The sequence below is a fragment of the Bombina bombina genome, chromosome 7 (genome assembly GCF_027579735.1).
Source record: "Bombina bombina isolate aBomBom1 chromosome 7, aBomBom1.pri, whole genome shotgun sequence".
Taxonomy (NCBI): Eukaryota; Metazoa; Chordata; class Amphibia; order Anura; family Bombinatoridae; genus Bombina; species Bombina bombina.
The window spans coordinates 59,989,883-60,013,029 of NC_069505.1; the positions used below are offsets into that span (position 1 = coordinate 59,989,883).

At 36.0% G+C, this 23,147-nt stretch overlaps 1 protein-coding gene across 4 annotated transcripts in view; it reads left to right on the plus strand.

Annotated features, from left to right (window-relative positions):
* Positions 1–23,147, plus strand: part of LOC128635752 (gamma-aminobutyric acid receptor subunit gamma-2) — a 110,275-nt gene that overhangs the window by 25,811 nt on the left and 61,317 nt on the right. For all 4 annotated transcript variants that reach the window (XM_053688869.1, XM_053688866.1, XM_053688870.1 and 1 more), the window contains exons 3-4: positions 6,331–6,413; positions 14,685–14,822. In XM_053688869.1, coding sequence (XP_053544844.1) covers positions 6,331–6,413; positions 14,685–14,822 — 221 coding nt within the window. The remainder of the gene's footprint in view (positions 1–6,330; positions 6,414–14,684; positions 14,823–23,147) is intronic.

Here is a 23,147-nt window from a genome sequence, read left to right on the forward strand (position 1 = left end):
TATTAATATGAATTGGTGTATGAGTTTAGATTTTTATAAGTATTGGAATTATATGAAATTTTATCACATGTGGCACTGTATGTAGTTATTTCATTTTATTTTTTAAAAAAAATTTAATAGTGCTTTTAGTAAAATAGAAGGTAATTTATTATAGAATTAATTATTTTTATATAGAATATGTTTTTTAATAATAACCATTTGAGGTGAAATGATGCTATATATGTTATTAATTGTTTTTAGGGAATAGAAACAAGATAGGCATTTGTGTATTATGTATATAGAAATATCAATTGTATCTCAATGGTCATTCTGCTCATGAAAGCTAGATGGCGCCAGTAGATTATGTATAAATAGAGTAGTAAAGGATTGGTAATTATTCCTCTTGACAAAGCGCCCAGCAGGGGGCGAGAAACGCGTTGAGGCCGAGATTCAGAGAGCACTGTGAGTCAGTGTATGCAGACGGAGAGTAAAACAGAATCAGCTGTTGTCGGGTGGTGACGTCACACGCCGACCGGGTACATCGCTGTTCACTTCCCAAGCGTGTACAGACCACAGGACTGCTCAAGTTCAGCTGTTATTTTAAAGATACCTTTATGTGATTTTAACCACGCCAGATATTGTGAGTATTTGGCTTACTTGTTGTAAATAAAGAGTGCTTATTTCATACAATATTGCACTATTGGAGTCCTTCTTTCTTTCACAGACTGCGCTGTTTTTCTGGGAGAAAAGTGTTTGTAGATTACAAGTTGTGCGTTAGTGTTTCTTAACGCTGAAAAAATGGCCATTTCAACGTTAAAACAGCACCGCAGCCATTACAAGTTTTGTCGGTATAGCTGTACCGCAAGCCTTTTAGCCTGTAATGCAACAACGTCAGTCCTGCACACATCAAAATTACGTTTTTTTTCATGGAACTTCCATAGAGTAGCCATTACGAGTTTTGCGGTGAGGCTAAAAAGCTAGCGTTGCCGCCTATACCGACAAGCTCCATTCCTCAAACTAAAAGCAGTAGTTATGAGTTTTATGCAACAAAACTGTTACATAAAACTCATAACTAAACTGCTACAAAGTACACTAAACACCCATAAACTACCTATTAACCCCTAAACCGATGCCCTCCCGTATTGCAAATACTATATTAAACATGACAGTCAACACCAGAATTTCTGTTGTTTACCAATTCCCCAGTTTTGCATAACCAACACTGTTATAAAAATACACGTTTTACCTCTGTAATTACCTTGTATCTAAGCCTCAACAGACTGCCCCCTTATTTAATTTCTTTTGACAGACTTGCATTTTAGCCAATCAGAGCTGTCTCCATGGTAAATTCACGTGCATGAGCTCAATGTTATCTATATGAAACACGGGAACTAATGCCCTCTAGTGGTGAAAAACGATCACAATGCATTTAGATTAGAGGCGGCCCTCAAGGTCTAAGAAATTAGCATATGAACCTCCTAGGTTTAGCTTTCAACTAAGAATACCAAGAGAACAAAGCAAAATTAGTGATAAAAGTAAATTGGAAAGTTTTTTAAAATTACATGCCCTAGTTGAAACATGAAAGTTTTTTTGGGGCTTGACTGTCCCTTTATTAACCCCTAGTCAGCTGCTCCCAACATCGCCGGCACTAAAAATAATTATTAACCTCTATTCCGCCGCTCCCCGACATCGTCACTACTATAATAAAGTTATTAACCCCTAAAACCACATTGCAAACACTATTTAAATATTATTAACCCCTAATCTGCCGTCCGCCCACATCGCCCCCACTGTACTAAAGTTATTAAGCCCTACACTGCCGCCACTATAATAAACCTATTAACCCCTAAACCGCAAGCCCCCACAATGAAATATACTAAAGTAAACTATTAACCTCTAACCCGAAAGCCCCCACATTGCAATAAACTAAATTAAACTAGTAACCCCTAAACCTAACGCCCCCCTAACATTATATTAAAATTACAATTTCCCTATCTTAAATTAAATTAAATTAAAACTTAACCGTCAAATTAAAAAAACTATGTTTAAACTAACAATTAAACTAATATAATTATTAAACTAACTACCAATTAAATAAAACTAAACTACACGTTAAAAAAATCCTAACACTACTCTAAAAATAACAAAGTATCTAATTACAAAAAATAAAAAAGACTAAATTGCAAAAAATAACAAACACTAAATTACGAAAAATAGCAAACAAAATTTTCCAAAATAAAAAAGAATTACACCTAATCTAATAGCCCTATCAAAATAAAAAGCCAACCAAAATAAAAAAAAAACTAGCCTACAATAAACTACCAATAGCCCTTAAAAGGGACCTTTGTGGGGCATTTTCCCAAAGATATCAGCTTTTTTCCCTGAAAAAAATACAGACCCCCCCACTCTCTAATCTACCCATTGCCCTGAAAAGGGCATTTGTATAGGCATTGCCCTTAAAAGGGCATTTAGCTCTTTTGCTGCCCAAACCCTAATCAAAAAAAAAAACCACCCAAAAAAACCTTAAAAAAAAAAATAACACTAACCCAAAGACGATCCACTTGCATTCCTATTGGCTGAAAAATTTGAATCTGCCAATAGGAATTAGAGCTGCTAATTCTTATTGGTTGTTCTCAAATCGGCCAATAGGATTTAAGCAGCTCTCATTCTATTGGATGACTTTTATTTTACCCTTAGACATCAATGGGGCTGCATTACGGAGCTTTTCGATTGCAGGTTTTAGGCTTTTTACTGACCCGCTCTCCCCACTGATGTCTATGGGGAAAGCGTCCCAGCGCTTGTATTGTGTGTGGTATGGAGCTCAATGCAACCATATTGCATGCACAAGCCGGCTGTTTGAAAACTTGTAATGGCAGCGCTATAGAGGGTTAAATAACGCAACTTTTGTTGTGTTCATTCATTTCCCTATAGCGCGCATAACTCGTAATCTATCTGAAATATAGTTAAAATCCCTGGTTTTCTATGTAGTGTTACGTTACATATGCAAATTTATGTTTTCTAAAAAAAAGTTATGTTCTTAATGAAGCAAAATTTATTGACTACTAAATGTAGATTTAATAATTTTTCCAAAGTTACAAATTATAGATTTTTTTTAATGATCGTCATCTTGGTTTTCTTTCTTCCTAAGTAAAGCTTTTGTTGGAACACACAACTAGAACAGTCAAATATTTGTGATCAACAGTGATACCTGGGAGGAACAATTAGTTCACCTAGGTACCGTCTTAGACCGCATCAGGGTCTTTGACCTTGACAGGGCGGGTCCCTTTAAACTTCTTTTACCTAATTTATTTTAGTATTATCTTGTAATGCGGTATCATCTGGTATGTAGAAGAAATAATGATCAATATGCTAAATAATATGTCTGAGTAAAATACAAAAAATAGTTTTTTTAAAAGCTTGTCGTGTTTGTATAATCTACTCAGTGCAGCTCGCTCCTGCTCTGTCTGACAGCGGAAGCGAGCTGCACTGAGTATAATGGCGCGGTCGGGCCGGGCTGTGACTATACAGCTGGCCCGATGCGCTGTGTGATAAAAACAGACCCGCTCAGAAGAGCACAGAGAGCGGGTGTAAAAAACTGTCATTTTTTAAAAAAAATCAAAGGGAATATTAGGTTTTATAAAGATAAGGCTAATATAATGTTATATAATTCTGCACTATGTGAAGAATTATATAACATTATTTTTGAGGTTTACTGGCCCTTTAAGTTAGCTGCTATGAGGAAGAAATTAAACATATATCTTTTTATGTTTTGTTAAATTCTCATTGGTTTATAGTTTATTGATCCTATACTTGAGTCATATGATGCCTAATATAAGACACTGAAAAATAATCTGGTACAAGTATATATCTGAAATTCCAAAATCTAGAACTATTCCAAATTTCACACTTTTTCATTTCCATTTTTTAAAATAAAATTATTAAAAATATACCATTTGTCTTCAGCACCAGTAAGTTACAATCTTTTCTCGCTGTCTTTGGTTTGTTTTTTGTGTTCTAAAATAAAACTACTACCCTATATTTATTTAAAACAACAATTAGTACCATTCTGATTATAGTACTGTATTATCTTTCTGATGGTACTGTGTGTACAACAATATTTCAACTATATATATATATATATATATATATATATATATATATATATATATATATATATATATATATATATATATATAAGCATTTGTGGTGAAATGCTTGTGCAATGCCGTCCCCTGCACATTCGCGGCCAGTTGGCCGCTAGCAGGTGGTGTCAATCATCCCGATCATATCCGATCAGGATGATTGCAGTCCGGCACCTCAGAAGTGGCAGATGAGTTAAGGAGCAGCGCTCTTATGACCTCTGCTTCTTAACTTATGTTCCTGGTGAGCCAGAAGGCTCGCACAGAATCAGCAGCATCCGCTGGTTCATAAATCTACTCCTTGGGGTATATTTAACATAGTGCGAGCAGACATGATACGATGTAGCTTATCATGTCCGCTGCACATCGATAAATGCTGACAGCGTATTTATCATTGCACCAGCAGTTCTCGTAAACTGCTGGTGCAATGCTGTCCCCTGCAGATTCGCAGCCAATCGGGTTGATTTCTGTCCGCAGCCTCAGAGCAGGCGGACAGGTTATGGAGCAGTGGCCTTTAGACCGCTGATTCATAACTTCTGTTTCCGGCGAGCCTGAAGGCTCCCAGAAACAAGGGGCATCAGACTCCATACGGAGCTTGATAAATCAGCCCCTTGGTCTCAACCCCTCTCCAAACTGTCCCATTTTACAGATTCAAATATATAAATATTCAGAAATGCAAACTATTCCAAAATCCAAACCTTTTCTGGTCCCAAACAATTTGGGTAAAGGATTTTATACCTGTATTGTGTCCTATATCAATTTAATAATGATATTTAATCTTTTGTGCCCATTAATCATATTGTAGGTAGAAATACAACAACACAAAAATATTTTTTTATAACCACAGAAGTATTAATCTTGCTACCTAAAAAGGATTGTTCCCCTTTTAAACAATCTTAAAATAATAGTACAGATATATTTAAAGTGTGCTTATAGAAAATCCAATTAATATAACACACTTGTCAGGAAATACACTTTAATACATTAAAATCAATTAAAAATCAATACCACCAGTAGCTGTTCAAGTGTTGTTAAATACGCAATTACATACTTTAGGTGAACAAGGTCCCCAGCCAGGAACTTGTCCATGTTGCTTGTCCAGCTGCGTCCCCTGCTCTCAAGCAAGCTTTTGTGCAAGAACAAAGATTGTTTATCAACCCGGACAGATCTGTTCTGGATGATTTTACTCCGCAACCTTAGAGACATTCTGGTCAAAATTTTAATGCACATACGTAGATTAATTACATATTTTAACAGAAACATATTTGCAATATACAATGTATTGGCAAAAGTGCTTCTTGTAAAAAATGATCACTGTTTTAGTGTTAGCATTTTTCTCTGCACGTGCATATGAAGCATAAAAAGATATTCTCAGTGCACCAGCATTTTAAATACTGCAGCTGCTCAGAGCATCAGTGGGGCTTGTATCATGTCACCAATTAATAAATTGAGTAATTACCAGATGGTACAAGCACCTTAGGCTCTCTGAGCAAGTGCTGTGTTTAAAATGCTGGTGCACAGTGCATACCTAAATACACTTTTGAAACAGTGATAACTTTTATTAGAAGCATTTTTGCTATTACATGTATAATACAAAAATGCTTCTGTTCAAAGCTGAAATGCATCCATGTAGATTCCAATTGTGGCTGGAATGTCCCTTTAAGACCACATCTTTTTAACTAGAGTTGCAGGATCATGTGAGCTGACATCAGTAGGGTATAAACAGCTTAAAGGGACACTGAACCCAAATTTTTTCTTTCGCGATTCAGATAGAGCATGCAATATTAACCAACTTTCTAATTTACTCCTATTATCAATGTTTCTTTGTTCTCTTGCTATCTTTATTTGAAAAAGAAGGCATCTAAGCTTTTTTCTTGGTTCAGAACTCTGGACAGCAATGTTTTGATTGGTGGATGAATTTATCCACCAATCAGCAAGGACAACCTAGGTTGTTCACCAAAAATGGGCCGGCATCTAAACTTACATTCTTGCATTTCAAATAAAGATACCAAGAGAATAAAGAAAATGTGATAATAGGAGTAAATTAGAAAGTTGCTTAAAATTGCATGCTCTATCTGAATCACGAAAGAAAATTTTTTGGGTTCAGTGTCCCTTTAATGATTAGTGCCCTTTATGTGCTACAAATATGATGCTTAAAAGTCGGTAAGCTGCAACTATTTTAGTGTTCATTTTAAATATGTTTCCTTTCTAGGCTTACAATTGATGCTGAGTGCCAGTTGCAGCTTTATAACTTTCCAATGGATGAGCATTCTTGTCCTCTTCAATTCTCCAGCTGTAAGTATGTTCTTTTATATTGTGTGTCTCCAAATAAAGAAATGTTATCTACTGTTCATAAGAACGAATATTCTTTAAAGGGATAGTCCAGTCAATATTAAACTTTCATGATTCAGAGCAGCAATTTTAAGCAACTTTCTAATTTATTCCTAATAATTTTTCTTCATTCTCTTGATATCTTTATTTAAAAAAGCAAGAATGTAAACTTAGGAGTCAGCCCATTTTTGGTTCAGCACCTGGGTAGCGTTTGCTGATTAGTGGCTACATTTAGACATCAATCAGAAAGCGCTACCAAGGTTCTGAACCAAAAATGTCTTGCTTTTTCAAATAAAGATATCAAGAGAATGAAGAAATATTGATAATAGGAGTAAATTAGAACGTTGCTTAAAATTGCATGCTCTATCTGAATCATGAAAGTGTCATTTTGACTAGACAATCACTTTAAAATTCAAGAATGGAATGTTATTTCTGGTTTTCTAATGTCACTCAATTTTAAATGTTGTTTTCGATTTTGAATGTTCATAATAGATTGAATATGCACATTAGAATTTCGAATGTGTAAATTCAATCTGTTATGAGCATTTGAAATCAAAATGTAATTGTATTATTTCCAATTAGCTTTTAAAACTCAAATATTACATTTTTAAAAGAAAGCTGTAGATTAGAAATATTCGCCTAGATTACGAGTCTTGCGTTAGCCTTAAAAAGCAGCATTGAGAGGTCCCAATGCTGCGTTTTAACGCCCACTGGTATTACGAGTCAGGACTCACTTTTTTTACGCGCCTCGAGCTTACCGCAAATCCCCTTACGTCAATTGCGTATCCTATCTTTTCAATGGGACTTGCATAACGCCGGTATTACGAGTCTTGGAAAAAGTGAGCGGTACACCCTTTCCTGTCAAGACTCCTACCGCATTTAAAAGTCAGTAGTTAAGAGTTTTATGGGCTAACGCCGTAACATAAAACTCATAACTAAAGTGCTAAAAAGTACACTAACACCCATAAACTACCTATTATCCCCTAAACCGAGCCCCCCCACATCGGAAACACTTTAATAAAAAGTTTAACCCCTAATCTGCCGACCAGACATCGCCCCCACTTTAATAAATATATTAATCCCTAAACCGCCACACTCCCGCCTTGCAAACACTAGTTACATTTTATTAACCCCTAATCTTCCGTCCCTAACATCGCCGACACCTACCTACATTTATTAACCCCTAATCTGCCACCCCCAACGTCGCCGCTACTATATTTAAGGTATTAACCCCTAAAACTAAGTCTAACCCTAACCCTAACACCCCCTAACTTAAATATAATTTAAATACCGGTAAATCTAAATAAAATAACTACATTTAAATAAATTATTCCTATTGAAAACTAAATACTTACCTATAAAATAAACCATAAGATAGCTACAATATGACTAATAGTTACATTGTATCTAGTTTAGGGTTTATTTTTATTTTACAGGCAACTTTGTATTTATTTTAACTAGGTACAATAGTTATTAAATAGTAATTAACTATTTAATAACTACCTAGCTAAAATAAGTACAAATTTACCTGTAAAATAAATCCTAACCTAAGTTACAATTACACCTAACACTACACTATCATTAAATAAATTACCTAAACTACCTACAATTAATAACAATTAAATTAAATAAACTAAAGTATGAAAAACAACAAACACTAAATTACAGAAAATAAAAAAATAATTATTTTTTTTTAAACTAATTACACCTACTCTAATCCCCCTAATAAAATAAAAAAGCCCCCCAAAATAATAAAAATCCCTACCCTATACTAAATTACAAATAGCCCTTAAAAGGGCCTTTTGCGGGGCATTGCACCAAAGTAATCAGCTCTTTTACCTGTAAAAAAACAACAATACCCCCCAACATTAAAACCCATCACCCACACACCCAACCCTACTCTAAAACCCACCCAATACCCCCTTAATAAAATCAAACACTACCCCCTTTAAGATCACCCTACCTTGAGCCGTCTTCACCCAGCCGGGCACAAGTGGACCTCCAGACTGGCAGAAGTCTTCATCCGATCCGGGCAGAAGAGGACCTCCAGACCGGCAGAGGTCTTTATCCAGGCGGCATCTTCTATCTTCATCCATCTGGAGCGGAGCAGGTCCATCTTCAATCCACCCGACGCAGAGCATCCTCTTCAAACGAAGTTCAAGTGAAGAATGAAGGTTCCTTTAAATGACGTCATCCAAGATGGCGTCCCTTGAATTCCGATTGGCTGATAGGATTCTATCCGCCAATCGGAATTAAGGTAGGAAAAATCCAATTGGCTGATTCAATCAGCCAATAAGATTGAGGTTACATTCTATTGGCTGATTGGAACAGCCAATAGGATTGAACTTCCTACCTTAATTCCGATTGGCTGATAGAATCCTATCAGCCAATCGGAATTCAAGGGACGCCATCTTGGATGACGTCACTTAAAGGAACCTTCATTCTTCGCTTGGACTTCGTTTGAAGAGGATGCTCCGCGTCGGCTGAATTGAAGATGGACCCGCTCCGCTCCGGATGGATGAAGATAGAAGATGCTGCCTGGATGAAGACTTCTGCCGGTCTGGAGGTCCTCTTCTGCCCAGATCGGATGAAGACTTCTGCCGGTCTGGAGGTCCATTTGTGCCCGGCTGGGTGAAGACGGCTCAAGGTAGGGTGATCTTCAAGGGGGTAGTGTTAGGTTTTATTAAGGGGGTTTTAATGTTGGGGGGGTATTGTATTTTATTTTACAGGTAAAAGAGCTGATTACTTTGGGGCAATGCCCCGCAAAAGGCCCTTTTAAGGGCTATTTGTAATTTAGTATAGGGTAGGGATTTTTATTATTTTGTGGGGCTTTTTTATTTTATTAGGGGGATTAGAGTAGGTGTAATTAGTTTAAAATAAAAATAAATCCTAAAATAGCTACAATGTAACGATTAGTTATATTGTAGCTATCTTATGGTTTATTTTATAGGTAAGTATTTAGTTTTAAATAGGAATAATTTATTTAATTGTAGTAATTTTTTTTTTTTTAAAATTATATTTAAATTAGGGGGGTGTTAGGGTTAGACTTAGGTTTAGGGGTTAATAACTTTATTATAGTGGCGACGAAGTTGGCGGCGGTAGATTAGGGATTAATACATTTAATATAGTTGCAGCAAAGTTGGGGGGCAGATTAGGGGTTAATAAATCTAATGTGGGTGTCGGTGATGTTGGGGGCAGCAGATTAGGGGTTCATAACTATAATGTAGGTGGCGGCGGTGTCCGGAGCGGCAGATTAGGGGTTAATAAATGTAGTTAGGTTGTGGCGACATTGGGGGTGGCAGATTAGGGGTTAATAAATATAATGTAGCTGGTGGCGATGTTGGAGGCAGCAGATTAAGGTTACATAAGTATAATGTAGGTGGCGACGGTGTCCGGAGCGGCAGATTAGGGGTTAATAATATAATGCAGGTGTCGGCAATGTCGGGGGCGGCAGATTAGGGTTAATAAGTGTAAGATTAGGGGTGTTTAGACTCGGGGTTCATGTTAAGGTGTTAGGTGTAGACATAAAATTCCTTTCCCCATAGGAAACAATGGGGCTGCGTTAGGAGCTGAACGCTGCTTTTTTGCAGGTGTTAGGTTTTTTTCAGCCGGCTCAGCCCCATTGTTTCCTATGGGGAAATCGTGCACGAGCACGTTTAGCCAGCTTACCGCTACCGTAAGCAACGCTGGTATTGAGGTGAGATGTGGAGCTAAATTTTGCTCTACGCTCACCTTTTTGCGGCTAACGCCGGGTTTAAAAAAACCTGTAATACCAGCGTTGTCTTAAGGGAGCGTTAAAAAAAAGGCTCGTTAGCAACACAAGCCTTACCGACAAAAATTTATAATCTACCTGATAATTTCTAAATTGAATGTTAAAATTTTGATTTGCATAATACTTATTCGAAATCGAATGCTAATAATAATTTTTCATTTGATTAAAAAAATACATAGCTAAACATTAAATTATTCAAACAAATATTTTTAAACGTTTTTTAAAGTTATGAACATTATATGAACATTCGGAATTCCATTCGAACAAAAAAATATTTAAAAATTAGTTGAATGTTGCAAAACATTCTCCCATCCCTACTTATTTGTTCCTTATGTTACATGGAACTTATTAAACTTTATTTTTCTTGGTTGTTTTATAAATACTATTATTCATTAACAGTAAACAAATTGAGAAAAATATTGAGCTAGATTACAAGTTGCGTCCTATTGTTAGCAAGAGCTGTGCTAAGCAATATCTTGACCGTGCTAACTTGCACGCATACTACAAAAAGTGGAGACCTAGCGTAAACTGTAAGAGTTAAAAATAATGTGCACCAAACACAACATAAATATATTAAATAAATTGTTACTTTCTTATATACACTATCTGATAAAATTATTCATATAAATATTAATATTTTTTTGTAAAATAGTTGAAAGGTTTAATGGATGATGTGGCGTTAATTTTGCTGAACTAGTCTAAGTACTCCAACATTAGGGCAGGTAAACCCTAAAATAAATGCCTTTAATTTATGCTTGGAAAAAAATATAAAAATTGCATAAAACATCAGGGTCTCATCTATTGAGGTAAAAAAGCATGATCAGCTTAAAATTTGCCAAAGCGTCACAGCGAGAGAATTTTTTTTATTATATATAATAATAATAATACATGTTAAAATTCAAAGATGGCAGTGTAAATATTAATGGGTTGGTGTAATCGTGTTATGTCTTAAATTAAAGACTTTGTTAATAAGATTCTGTAACTTGATATAAAATAAAGGTTGTGTTGCTCTTTTATGATCTAAGCAGAAAATGAAGTTTTGAATTATCTGCATAGGCAATGTGAGCGAATTATTATGAAATCTTATTACAGACCATAAGTAAATATTCAGATTGGAGTTAATATCTGTATAGGTAGAATGCTTGTGCAGTAATACATATGATAATCTCAGGTTCAGAGAAAAGACTTAATGAATTCCACTTCCTGTCTTCACGCACACACACACTCAAACTAAAATATATACAAATCCAGTCAAATCACACAATCCAAGTAATTCAGTATATGTTAGGTTAATCTTTAAGTAAGAATTATAGCAAGCTGAGATACGATACTGAGTTTGGTAACAGGTACTGCTGTATGAGAGATAATGAATGTTCAAAGCAGGTTCGGACATATGAATTAAATATGCGTATTGACAAAGGTAAGTATGACAAGCATAAGCATATAATTGTTCCCAGTTGTTAACTTGTGTAGTATACAATACCCAACCACTTTGAAGAGGAGCTCTGAAAGATCACAGCCGTTAGCGGTCAGAGGCTGTGTGTGTGTGCGGCTTAGTTCCGGGACGCGGAGAAAGAAGATCCGGTGGTGTAGTGATAAGGTTCAAAAATAGAAAGTTCAAAAAGGACTGTAGTTGAATCCAATGAATCCTTAGAGATACAAGTATTGAACTTGTCGAGGTATGACCTGAAGGATGAAAACTAGAAGCTAACAAGTGTTAGCAAACAAGACACTTCAATTTTCAGGCAAGGAATGATAGTAGATTGCCGCCTTATAAAGGGAGGAGAATAAGCTGGGAGGGGATAGCCCTTAAAGGGATATCACAAATCGAGAGAAATACTACAGATCTATAAAGGAGAATTACTTATCTGTATATCTGCGTTGGTGTATAAAGTGGAAGAGTCAAAAAACACGCCCGCATGTTTGGTTTCAGTGAAAATGGAAGTGGACCCAATGCGAAAACTGGAAGTGACGTCACTTGTTCTTGCGGTCCTATGCCCACTTCGTCAGAGACAGAGTTTTTTGGCTCTTCAACTTTATACCCCAACACAGATATACAGATAAGTAATTCTCCTTTATAGATCTGTAGTATTTCTCTTGATTACACCAACCCATTAATATTTACACTGCCATATTTGAATTTTAATATTTATTATTATATATTTTAAAAAAAATCTCTCGCTGTGACGCTTTGGCAAATTTTAAGCTGATCATGCTTTTTTACCTCAATAGATGAGACACTGTTGTTTTATGCAATTTTTATATTTTTTTCAAGCATAAATTAAAGGCATTTATTTTAGGGTTTACCTGCCCTAATGTTGGAGTACTTAGACTAGTTCAGCAAAATTAAGGCCACATTATCCATTCACTAATTTTTACACCCACTCTTAGAGCATTTTTATCACATTTTTTTCTCACAGATTTTACCTCCCCATTGTATTGTAATTTCTCGTTTTTTTTCCACAATCTGGGATCTGACTTTTTCATACTTTCTACGAGTTAGACTAAGTCAGTAAGCCCAAACTTAGAAAAAATGCCTTGTTTATTGTGAGTTTTATGTCTGAGTTCTTTTTTGTTTATTTATCTTACATAATAAACTTTAAACTTTTAAGCATTTGAACTCATTACATAAGTGCTGTTTTCAACAATCATTGACTACAACAAGTGTACAGTGAGTCCTACACTCGCCATCATTTTAGCTTTTTTAGCTTTTTTCTTTTTTGGTTTCTAATAGTTTCCAATTTATATATATTTTTTATAATATTTTTAGCTTTTTAGATTTGAATTTCATTTTACTAGTGGCTAAAACAACATTTATTTAGTCCACGGTATTTAAATTAAATTAAATAATAAAATCTAACATATTTATTTATTTATTTATTTTATTTGACCTCAGTCATTTCTTTATTGGAATTAATTCTCATTGGATTTACCTGCTAAAATATCAATTTTTTTAAGTAGATCTCATTATTTTAGTTATTTTAATTTTATATCAAATTTAAATCAAATTTTATTTTCTTAATGATAATACACATATAAATAATAACCAGTTTGGTTCCTATAGCTCTATCTATCTATCTATCTATCTATCTATCTATCTATCTATCTATCTATCTATCCCTTCACATATACAGGTACACCACGATTTTCCTGCATCCTTGGTTACAGAGCCATTCCAGATTAACCATTTTGCTAAACAATCCAAAACCAGCAATAAGATAATGACAGACACAGTGACATTATTTATTAACGGTACACTGCTGTTTAATTAAACAAAAGTAGAGTCTGAATACACAGTGTAACACTTGATAGTAATATAGCTGATAGTTTGTATACATTTGGGCTTTTTAACGTTATCAGGCTTGTTATTTGACTCAGATAAACTCATGAAATATTGTTATAGCCAGGGTATACTGGTAAGGGTACGAACAGACAAACTGAGTTCATGCTGTGCGGCTGCATGAGACCGGAACCGAAACTAGAGCTTCAAGGGTAAATGTTATCCAATCCAGAGGCTGTCAGAGCGGAGTGCCGTAGCTGCGGGCGATTAACCCTCTGTCAGTAATACAAAACAAAAGAAGTGCAGGCATTACGGGTGCGTGAAGAAGTAAAAAAACAGTCCTTTATTGGGCTTAAATAAAATACAAAAAATCCATATGAATGGTAGACACACAGAAAAAAAGGTCAAACGGCCTGACGCGCTTCGCGCCCCCTAGTGGCACTTAATCATAGGCCTATGCACGCTATTGTGCATTTATCATTGCACAAGCAGTTCTTGTGAACTGCTTGTGCAATGCCGCCCCCTACAGATTTGCTAGCAGGAGGTGTCAATCAGCCCGATCCTATAGCAAGCGGACAAGTTATGGAGCATTCAGAGCTTGATAATTCGGCCCATATGAACTTAGAAAAAAATCTGTTTATTGTACAATAAATAGAAGAACCTCAAGTGACTCTAAAAGGGACAGTAAAGTCCAAATTAAACTTTCACGATTCAGATAGGGCATGTCATTTTAAACAGCTTTCTTATTTACTTTTATTATCAAATTTGCTTTGTTCTATTGTTATTTTTAGTTGAAAGCTAAACCTAGGTAGGCTCATATGCTAATTTCTAAGTCCTTGACGGCTGCTTCTAATTTTAATGCATTTGACAGTTTTTCACAGCTAGAGGGCGTTAGTTCACATGTTTCATATAACATATGATAGCATTGTGCTCAGGCACATGAAGTTATTTAAGAGTCAGCACTAATTGCCTGAAATGCAAGTCTGTCAAAAGATCTGAGATAAGGAGGCAGTCAGCAAAAGCTTAGATACAAGGTAATTACAGAGGTAAAAAGTATATTTCTATAACCGTGTTGGTTATGCAAAACTGGAGAATGGTAAATAAAGGGATTATCAATCTTTTTTAAACAATAACATTTTTGGTGTTTACTATCCCTTGAAGCTTTGTTTTTATTGCATTGAAGATGGATATCCTAAGGAAGAAATTATTTATCAGTGGAAAAGCAGTTCGGTTGATGTGGGAGACATCAGATCTTGGAGACTTTATCAGTTCTCATTTGTTGGGCTAAGAAATAACACCAATGAAGTGAAGACAACTTCAGGTAGGAATTATATGTATTATTATTGTTTACACGGATAAGACATGAGGGGGGGATAGCACCTCATTGTACACTTGAAGGAGCATTAAAGTTATTAAGAAAACATTCCATAAAATATGATATTGAGCTTAACTTGGAATTTGAATTAGGTTATGTAAGCAATGACCTAGGTGTGCTTTCTCTCATAGAGGTGTCTTCACAGTTGGGTAAGTGATAGTATTATTATTATTGGTTATTTGTAGATCACCAACAGATTCTGCAGCGCTATAAACATAGGCGGCATACAAGGTAACATTTATAGTGATCAAATGGGTAGAGGGCCCGGCCGAGAGTCGCAGTGTTGTAGTCAGCTCTTATGAAGGTGACCTGCAAACAGTTGGGCTCTCGGCTTACATGCTAAGGGGGTTCATGGAAGATAGTAATGGAGGAGAGGAACTGGTATTAGGAAACGTTAATGTAGGTTGTATGCATCCCTGAACAGTAGAGTCTTTAGGGAGCGCTTGAAGCTTTCAAAACTAGGGGAGAGTCTTGTGGAGCGAGGCAGAGTTCCACAAGATGGGAGCCAGTCTGGAGAAGTCCTGTATACAGGAATGTGAGGAAGTAACAATAGAGGAGGAGAGTAGGAGGTTGTGAGCAGAGCGGAGCAGACGGGAAGGAGAGAATCTGGAGACAAGGTCTGAGATATAGGGGGGAGCATTTTTCAATCCATTTCCCTTCATTCCACATGGTGTATTATTTGACTGACTAGAATAAAACTTGTATTAGAAAATATAAATGCAATTGTTTATCAAATATATGTTTGAATTAAATGTGACTAAGTATTTGTGTGGTATAAATTTAACCTAAAAAGTTCTGTATAGTTTTGCATTAAGATTGTTATTCCACAATCCACTAAGTCAAAAGATAGGATCAAAAATGTGATAGATGACTATTTCCCAGAAGCATCTGTGTAAAAGTTACAGTTTTACTAAAAGCTGAGAAAGTTCACATGATTTCCTCTAAGCATTAACAGAGAATAAATATAGATTTCTATTTATATGGTGACGTTTTTAGCAAACCTCTTCTATTTTAACATGAATTTAGAATGATCTAAGCTTCAATGCCTCACAATAATTCTATAGTATCATAAGTCTGAAGAAAATATTCATAATCTGCATGTGGGTAGAGAAATGAGTGCATATTCTAAAGGCCTATGTAATACAAAGGTCATTTGCAGCGGAAAGATTATAATCTCACATGTGACTAGAGGACAAAAGAAATGTGCTTAAGCTGTCACCCCAGTGCTATTAATATATTTATGACAGATCATCTTGCACACAATGTTACAACATTTACATTAAATGGACATTAAACACTTTTAGATGGTAATATAAAATGATCATTCGTATGAATAAAAAAAAACTCTGCAATATACTTTCATTATTTATTTTGTCCCCTTTGCCTGTAATTCCATTCTGAAATTGTGAACTTTTCAGTTTCTGTTAGAAATTAAAGTGCAGAACACTGTTATATTCCACACAGCCATTGGCTGCACATTCTAGTGACCTATTTATAATTGTCAACATGGCAGCTCCCATTGTTTTATAGACACTAAGGGGGATATTTATCAAGTCATCAACCACAAATACGCTGGAATTCCGCAGCGTAATTGTGGCGAGCTTGATTCAACCTAGTTATCAAAGCCTACAGACCGACAAAAGTTGAAATCTGTGACGTAACATACGATCCGCCGGTCTCAATCCGACACAGATCGATGCTTACATCATTACAGATGTTCCGAATACACATTCGGCACTATTTGACACTTTTTAAAAGTTATCAAATAGTTAACAGGTACGCTCGCGGCTATTCCGGCCCAGCATACCTGGTTTTCAATCCGCCACCCTGGAGGCCGCAGATGCCATAGGAATCAATGGGAGTCTGAAAGCAGCGAAAGCTCATGTTCGATGCTGCCAGATATCCCATTGATTTCTATGGTAGAAAACCAGTAACGTTTACACTTAACACCCTAACATAAGCCCCGAGTCTAAACACCCCTAATCTGCCACCCCGACATCGCTGCCACCTACATAATGTTATTAACCCCTATCCCGCCACTCCCGGACCCCGCCACAACTTAAATAAAGTTATTACCCCTAAACCGCCAGTCCCCCACATCACTACCATTAACTAAACCTATTAACCCCTAAACCGCCAGCCCCCCACATCACTACCATTAACTAAACATATTAACCCCTAAACCGCCAGCCCCCCACATCGCCATAAACCAAATTAATCTATTAACCCCTAAACCTAACAACCCGCTAAATTTACATTAAAATTACAACATCCCTATCTTATAATAAATTAAAACTTACCTGTAGAATTAAAAGAAACTATATTAAACTATTAATTAACCTACCCTAACTATTATACTAAAATTACATTAAACTAGCAATTAAATTAACTATATTACATATTAAAAAACCCTAACCCTACTCAAATTATTTAAATCTACTATTAAAAATTACAAAATTACAAAAAAAAAAAATAACGCTAAGTTACAAAAACCCTCACTAAATTACAGAGAAAAAAACCACAGTATCAAAAATAAAAATGAATTACACCTAATCTAATAGCACTATCAAAATAAAAAAGCCCCCCAAAATAAAAAAAACCTAGCCTACAATTAACTACCAATGGGCCTTAAAAGGGCCTTTTGCGGGGCATTGCCCCCAAAAAAACAGTTCTTTTACCTGTAAAAATAAATACAAACACCCCCAACAGTAAAACCCACCACCCACCTACCCAACCCCCCCAAATAAAAAGCCTATCTAAAAAATCTAAGCTCCCCATTGCCCTGAAAAGGGCATTTGTATTGGCATTGCCATTAAAAGGGCATTTATCCCTTTTACCTGTCCAGACCCTATTCTAAAAATGAAGCCCACCCAAAAAACCCTTAAAGGGACACTGAACCCAAATTTTTTATTTCGCGATTCAGATAGAGCATGCAACTTTAAGCAACTCTCCAATTATTTTTTTCTCCGTTCTCTTGCTATCTTTATTTGAAAAAGAATGCATCTAAGCTTTTTTTTTTGGTTCAGACCTCTGGCCAGCACTTTTTGATTGGTGGATAAATGTATCCACCAATCAGCAAGAACAACTCAGGTTGTTCACCAAAAATGGTCCGGCATCTAAACTTACATTCTTGCATTTCAAATAAAGATACCAAGAGAATGAAGAAAATTTGATAATAGGAGCAAATTAGAAAATTACTTAAAGGGACACTCAGGTTAAATTACATTTTCATGATTCAGATACAGCATGTAATTTTAAACAACTTTCCAATTTACTTCATTAAACAAAATGTGCACAGTCTTATATTTACACTTTTTGAGTCACCAGATCCTACTGAGCATGTGCAAGAATTCACAGACTATACGTATATGCATTTGTGATTGGCTGATTGCTATCACATGGTACAAGGGGAGTGGAAATATACATAACTTTGAAATTTGTTATAAAAAAAATCTACTACTCATTTGAAGTGCAGACTAAGTGCTATTGCATTGTCTTGTTATCTTGCATGTTTTGATTATGCAAATCTAATGTGTTGACTGGTCCTTTAAAATTTCATGCTCTATCTGAATCACGAAATACATTTTTTGGGTTCAGTGTCCCTTTAAATAAACCTAACACTACAAGCTCACCCTCTTTGCGGATGATATTTTGGTTACCGTTACAAGACCCCTGCTGTCTCTCCCGAATTTGTACAACCTCCTCGATCGGTTTTCACAGATATCGGGATATAAAATCAACCTCGAGAAATGTGAGGCACTACCAATAGCTTTACCCCCCCCCCCCCCATACAAAAAACCCCATAGAGCTTAACTTTGAGTTTAAATGGGTGAAACATTCTCTTAGATACCTGGGGATCCAACTGACAGCTCAAAATCACCAACTATATAAATATAACTATACACCGTTATTTAAAACCATAAGAAACGACCTCCAGAGTTGGAGGAGATATACTTTTTCTTGGTATGGCCGACTTTCTGCAATCAAAATGAATGTTTTCCCACGTTTACTCTATCTATTTCGCACACTACCTATACTAATCCTGACCTTAGAACTGTCTACATTACAAAAGGAATTAATAGCTTACGTTAGGGGTAGCAAAAAAGCGAGAATCCCTTCACTGGTTCTGACACAGCATAAAACTCTGGGAGGGGTTGGTGTCCCAAACCTGATTGACTACTACAAGGCAGCCAGAATCTCACAAACAATACTAATGGGGAGAAGACAAAGGGACATTGTCTGGCCCATGTTAGAAGCGGGGATAGAGGGACTTCCACAAGCAGACGACATACTATGGAATGACCAAACAAGTAATACACATATATATATATATATAGATCCCCAATTTATACATCAACCAGACAAGTCAAAAAATGGATAAGAGATCACCACACTATACTACCTCCGAGATCAGTGATGATTCTGCTTAGGAAAATTATGCCCCAAGAGCTTCATACAACTATAGAAAAATGGGCCAATAAAGGGCTGTATAGAGTAGCGGACGCTTTACTCAATAACACACTTATGACCTACACTCAGATTCAAGACAAACTGATCCCGTTGGAGATGAGGTGGTTTCAATACTTAGAGATGTCCACCTCCATCCGAAAATATATGGGCAACGCTAGGACTTTTCCCTCTAAGGCACTGGAAAGCATGTACTCACAAACATCTAGGCCTAAGCATACAATCTCTATTCTATATATAGCTATACAGAAAGATAACAATGCCCCTAAAACAACCCTAATGCGTAGGTGGGAAGATGACATTAACATCACTTATGATAAACATACATTGGAGAATATATTTAGCTCCATTGGAAAAGGGTTGATCAGTGCAGACGTACGTGAGAATACCCTCAAAATTGCATTTTGTTGGTATCTCACACCAAACATAACCTCCCATATGTCACAAGCTGCATCCAACCTATGTTACAGAGGATGTGGGAACGTAGGCACCTTTAAACATATGTGGTGGGATTGTGATGGGGTAAAATAGATCTGGCACTCCCTCTCCACTTTACTTAGCTCGATTCTAGAGGAGGAGATAGAGCTTAATATTTCTCAAGCTTTATTACACACAGGTTTCAAAAACTATAATAAAGAAGTTAACCATCATGGATGGAGGTGAGAAACAAAATAAATAACACATTTAGAATGTACGAATCTGCCTCATGGATCATGAACACCAGAGAGTCATTCGAGAAGGTGTGGTTCTATTGGGTCCTGAATAACACGAATGCTATACAGTGTAGATGCTAGACTTAGGGGTTGGATCAGAAGAAAATATACACAATAACAGCGGTGTGATGGCTCGAGAAGGGCCAAGTAGCTTTTATAAAACAATTCTTGGGTGTTTTTTTTGGTTTCTTCTCTTCGTAAAGTCAGATATTTGAAAGTGATATATGTAACTTAGATGTGGGTACAAAATATGTATTTCCCCCCCTGGTTTGAAATTTTTTCTTTTTTTTCTTTTTGTTTTATATGTATATGGCCTATTCTGCCCATGTGTTTTCCAGATTTATTTTTGAAACTTCAGGGCAATTCCCTTTCCCTCTCTATTCCTTTCTCTTTTTTTTTCTTTTTTTTTTTTTCTCTTTTGCCATATTAAGAGACATTAATACGAACTTATGATACCAATTAACCCCCACTTAGAGGGGCTTTGGTGTATTTACTTTATGTTACAATTTGTATGCTGTTGTATTCATGTTGTAAAAAGCTTAATAAAAATATTTAAACATAAATAAACCTAACACTAACCCCCGACGATCCACAGTTCTTGAAGTTCCGCTTGAAGGATCCATCCAGCCGGCAAGAAATCTTAATTCGGGCAGCAAGAAGTCTTCATCCATTCATTTGTAATTTAGTAATTTTTAATTGTAGATTTAAATAATTTGAGTAGGGTTAGGGTTTTTTAATCTCTAATAAAGTTAATTTAATTGCTAATTTAATGTAATTTTAGTATAATAGTTAGGGTAGGTTAATTAATAGTTTAATATAGTTTCTTTTAATTCTACAGGTAAGTTTTAATTTATTATAAGATAGAGATGTTGTAATTTTAATGTAAAGTTAGCGGGTTGTTAGGTTTAGGGGTTAATTGCTTAATTTAGTTTATGGCGATGTGGGGGGCTGGCGGTTTAGGGGTTAATAGGTTTAGTTAATGGTAGTAATGTGGGAGGCCAGAGGTTTAGGGGTTAATAACTTTATTTAGTGGCGACGGGGTCCGGGAGCAGCGGGATGGGGTTAATAACTTTATTCAGTGGCGGCGGGGTCTGGGAGCAGCAGAATAGGGGTTAATAACTTTATTCAGTGGCGGCGGGGTCCAGGAGCGGCGGAATAGGGGTTAATAACTTTATTTAGTGGCGGCGGGGTCCGGGAGCAGCAGGATAGGGGTTAAACATTTTAGTATAGTGGCGGCGTTTAGTGACAGGGTATAAATAAAGTTGGTAAAAAGCCGAATAGCAGCAAGATCGATGACTGTTAGTTAACAACAACATCACCCCGTACTTGGTGCGCGGCTGTTTGCCAGCTTTTTTTATAAATATGGAGATCATATTCAGGTCTGCAGCCGCGATGTTAGGCGATGTTAGGCAAGAGTATTGGTGCCGGCTAATGAAGCATAGTTAAGGCTTTGATAAATATCCTCCTAAAACTTTACACTTATTTTGTCACTATTTAAACAGCTAATGAAACTTTAAAAAATACATCTACGTGTTATTCTCAGACTAATCTTTTCTTTGAATGCATCATTCTACCTGGCATTTATCTAGTGTTTAACGTCCTTTTAAGCAGTTTGGTTTTAAATCTGTGCATCCGCATGTTTGCTAGATTCAGATGGCAATGAATATTGGAATAACTTTCGACTAGATTACGAGTCTTGCGTTATGAGTAAAAAAGCAGCGTTAAGCCTCATAACACTGCTTTTTTACTACCGCTGGTATCACGAGTCTTACAGATTTAGGGGCACCGCACACTTTTTTGGCCTTACCGCAAATCAACTTACGCAAATTGCGTATAGTCTTTTTTCTATGGGACTTCCATAGCGCCGGTATTACGAGCTTGTCCTGGGAGGCCAAAAAATTAGTGGTACACCATATCCCGTCAAGATTCGTACCGCATTTTAAAGTCAGTAGTTATGAGTTTTACACTACAAAGCTGTAGCATAAAACTCATAACTAAAGTGCTAAAAAGTACACTAACACCCATAAACTACCTATTAACCCCTAAACCGAGTCCCTGCCGTATCGCAAACACTATAATAAAATTATTATCCCTAATCTGCTGCTCCGGACATCGCTGCCACTAGAATAAACATATTAACCCCTAAACCGCCGCACTCCCGCCTCACAAACACTAGTTAAATATTATTAACCCCTAATCTGCCGCCCCTAATATAGCTGCCACCTACCTACATTTATTAACCCCTAATCTGCCGCCCCCAACGTCGCCGCCACTATACTAAATTTATTAACCTTTAAATCTAAGTCTAACACCCCCTAACTTAAATATAATTAAAATAAATCTAAATAAAATTTACTATCATTACCTAAATAATTCCTATTTAAAACTAAATTCTTACCTATAAAATAAACCTAAGATAGCTACAATATAACTAATAGTTACATTGTATCTAGCTTAGGGTTTATTTTTATTTCACAGACAAGTTTGTATTTTTTTTAACTAGGTAGAATAGTTACTAAATAGTTATTAACTATTTAATAACTACCTAGCTAAAATAAATACAAATTGACCTGTAAAATAAAACCTAACCTGTCTTACACTAACACCTAACCTAACCCTACAATTAAATAAATTCCCTAAATTAAATACAATTAACTAAATTCAATACAATTAGCTAAATTACAAAAAAACACTAAATTACAGAAAATAAAAAACAAATTACAAGATCTTTAAACTAATTACACCTAATCTAATAGCCCTATCAAAATAAAAAAAGCCCACCCAAAATAAAAAAAAACCCTAGCCTAAAATAAACTACCAATAGCCCTTAAAAGGGCCTTTTGCAGGGCATTGCCCCAAAGAAATCAGCTCTTTTGCCTGTAAAAAAAAATACAAACAACCCCCCCAACAATAAAACCCACCACCCACACAACCAACCCCGCAAATAAAACCCTAACTAAAAAAACCTAAGCTCCCCATTGCCCTGAAAAGGGCATTTGGATGGGCATTGCCCTTAATAGGGCATTTAGCTCTATTGCGGCCCAAACCCCTAATTTAAAAATAAAACCCACCCAATACACCCTTAAAAAAT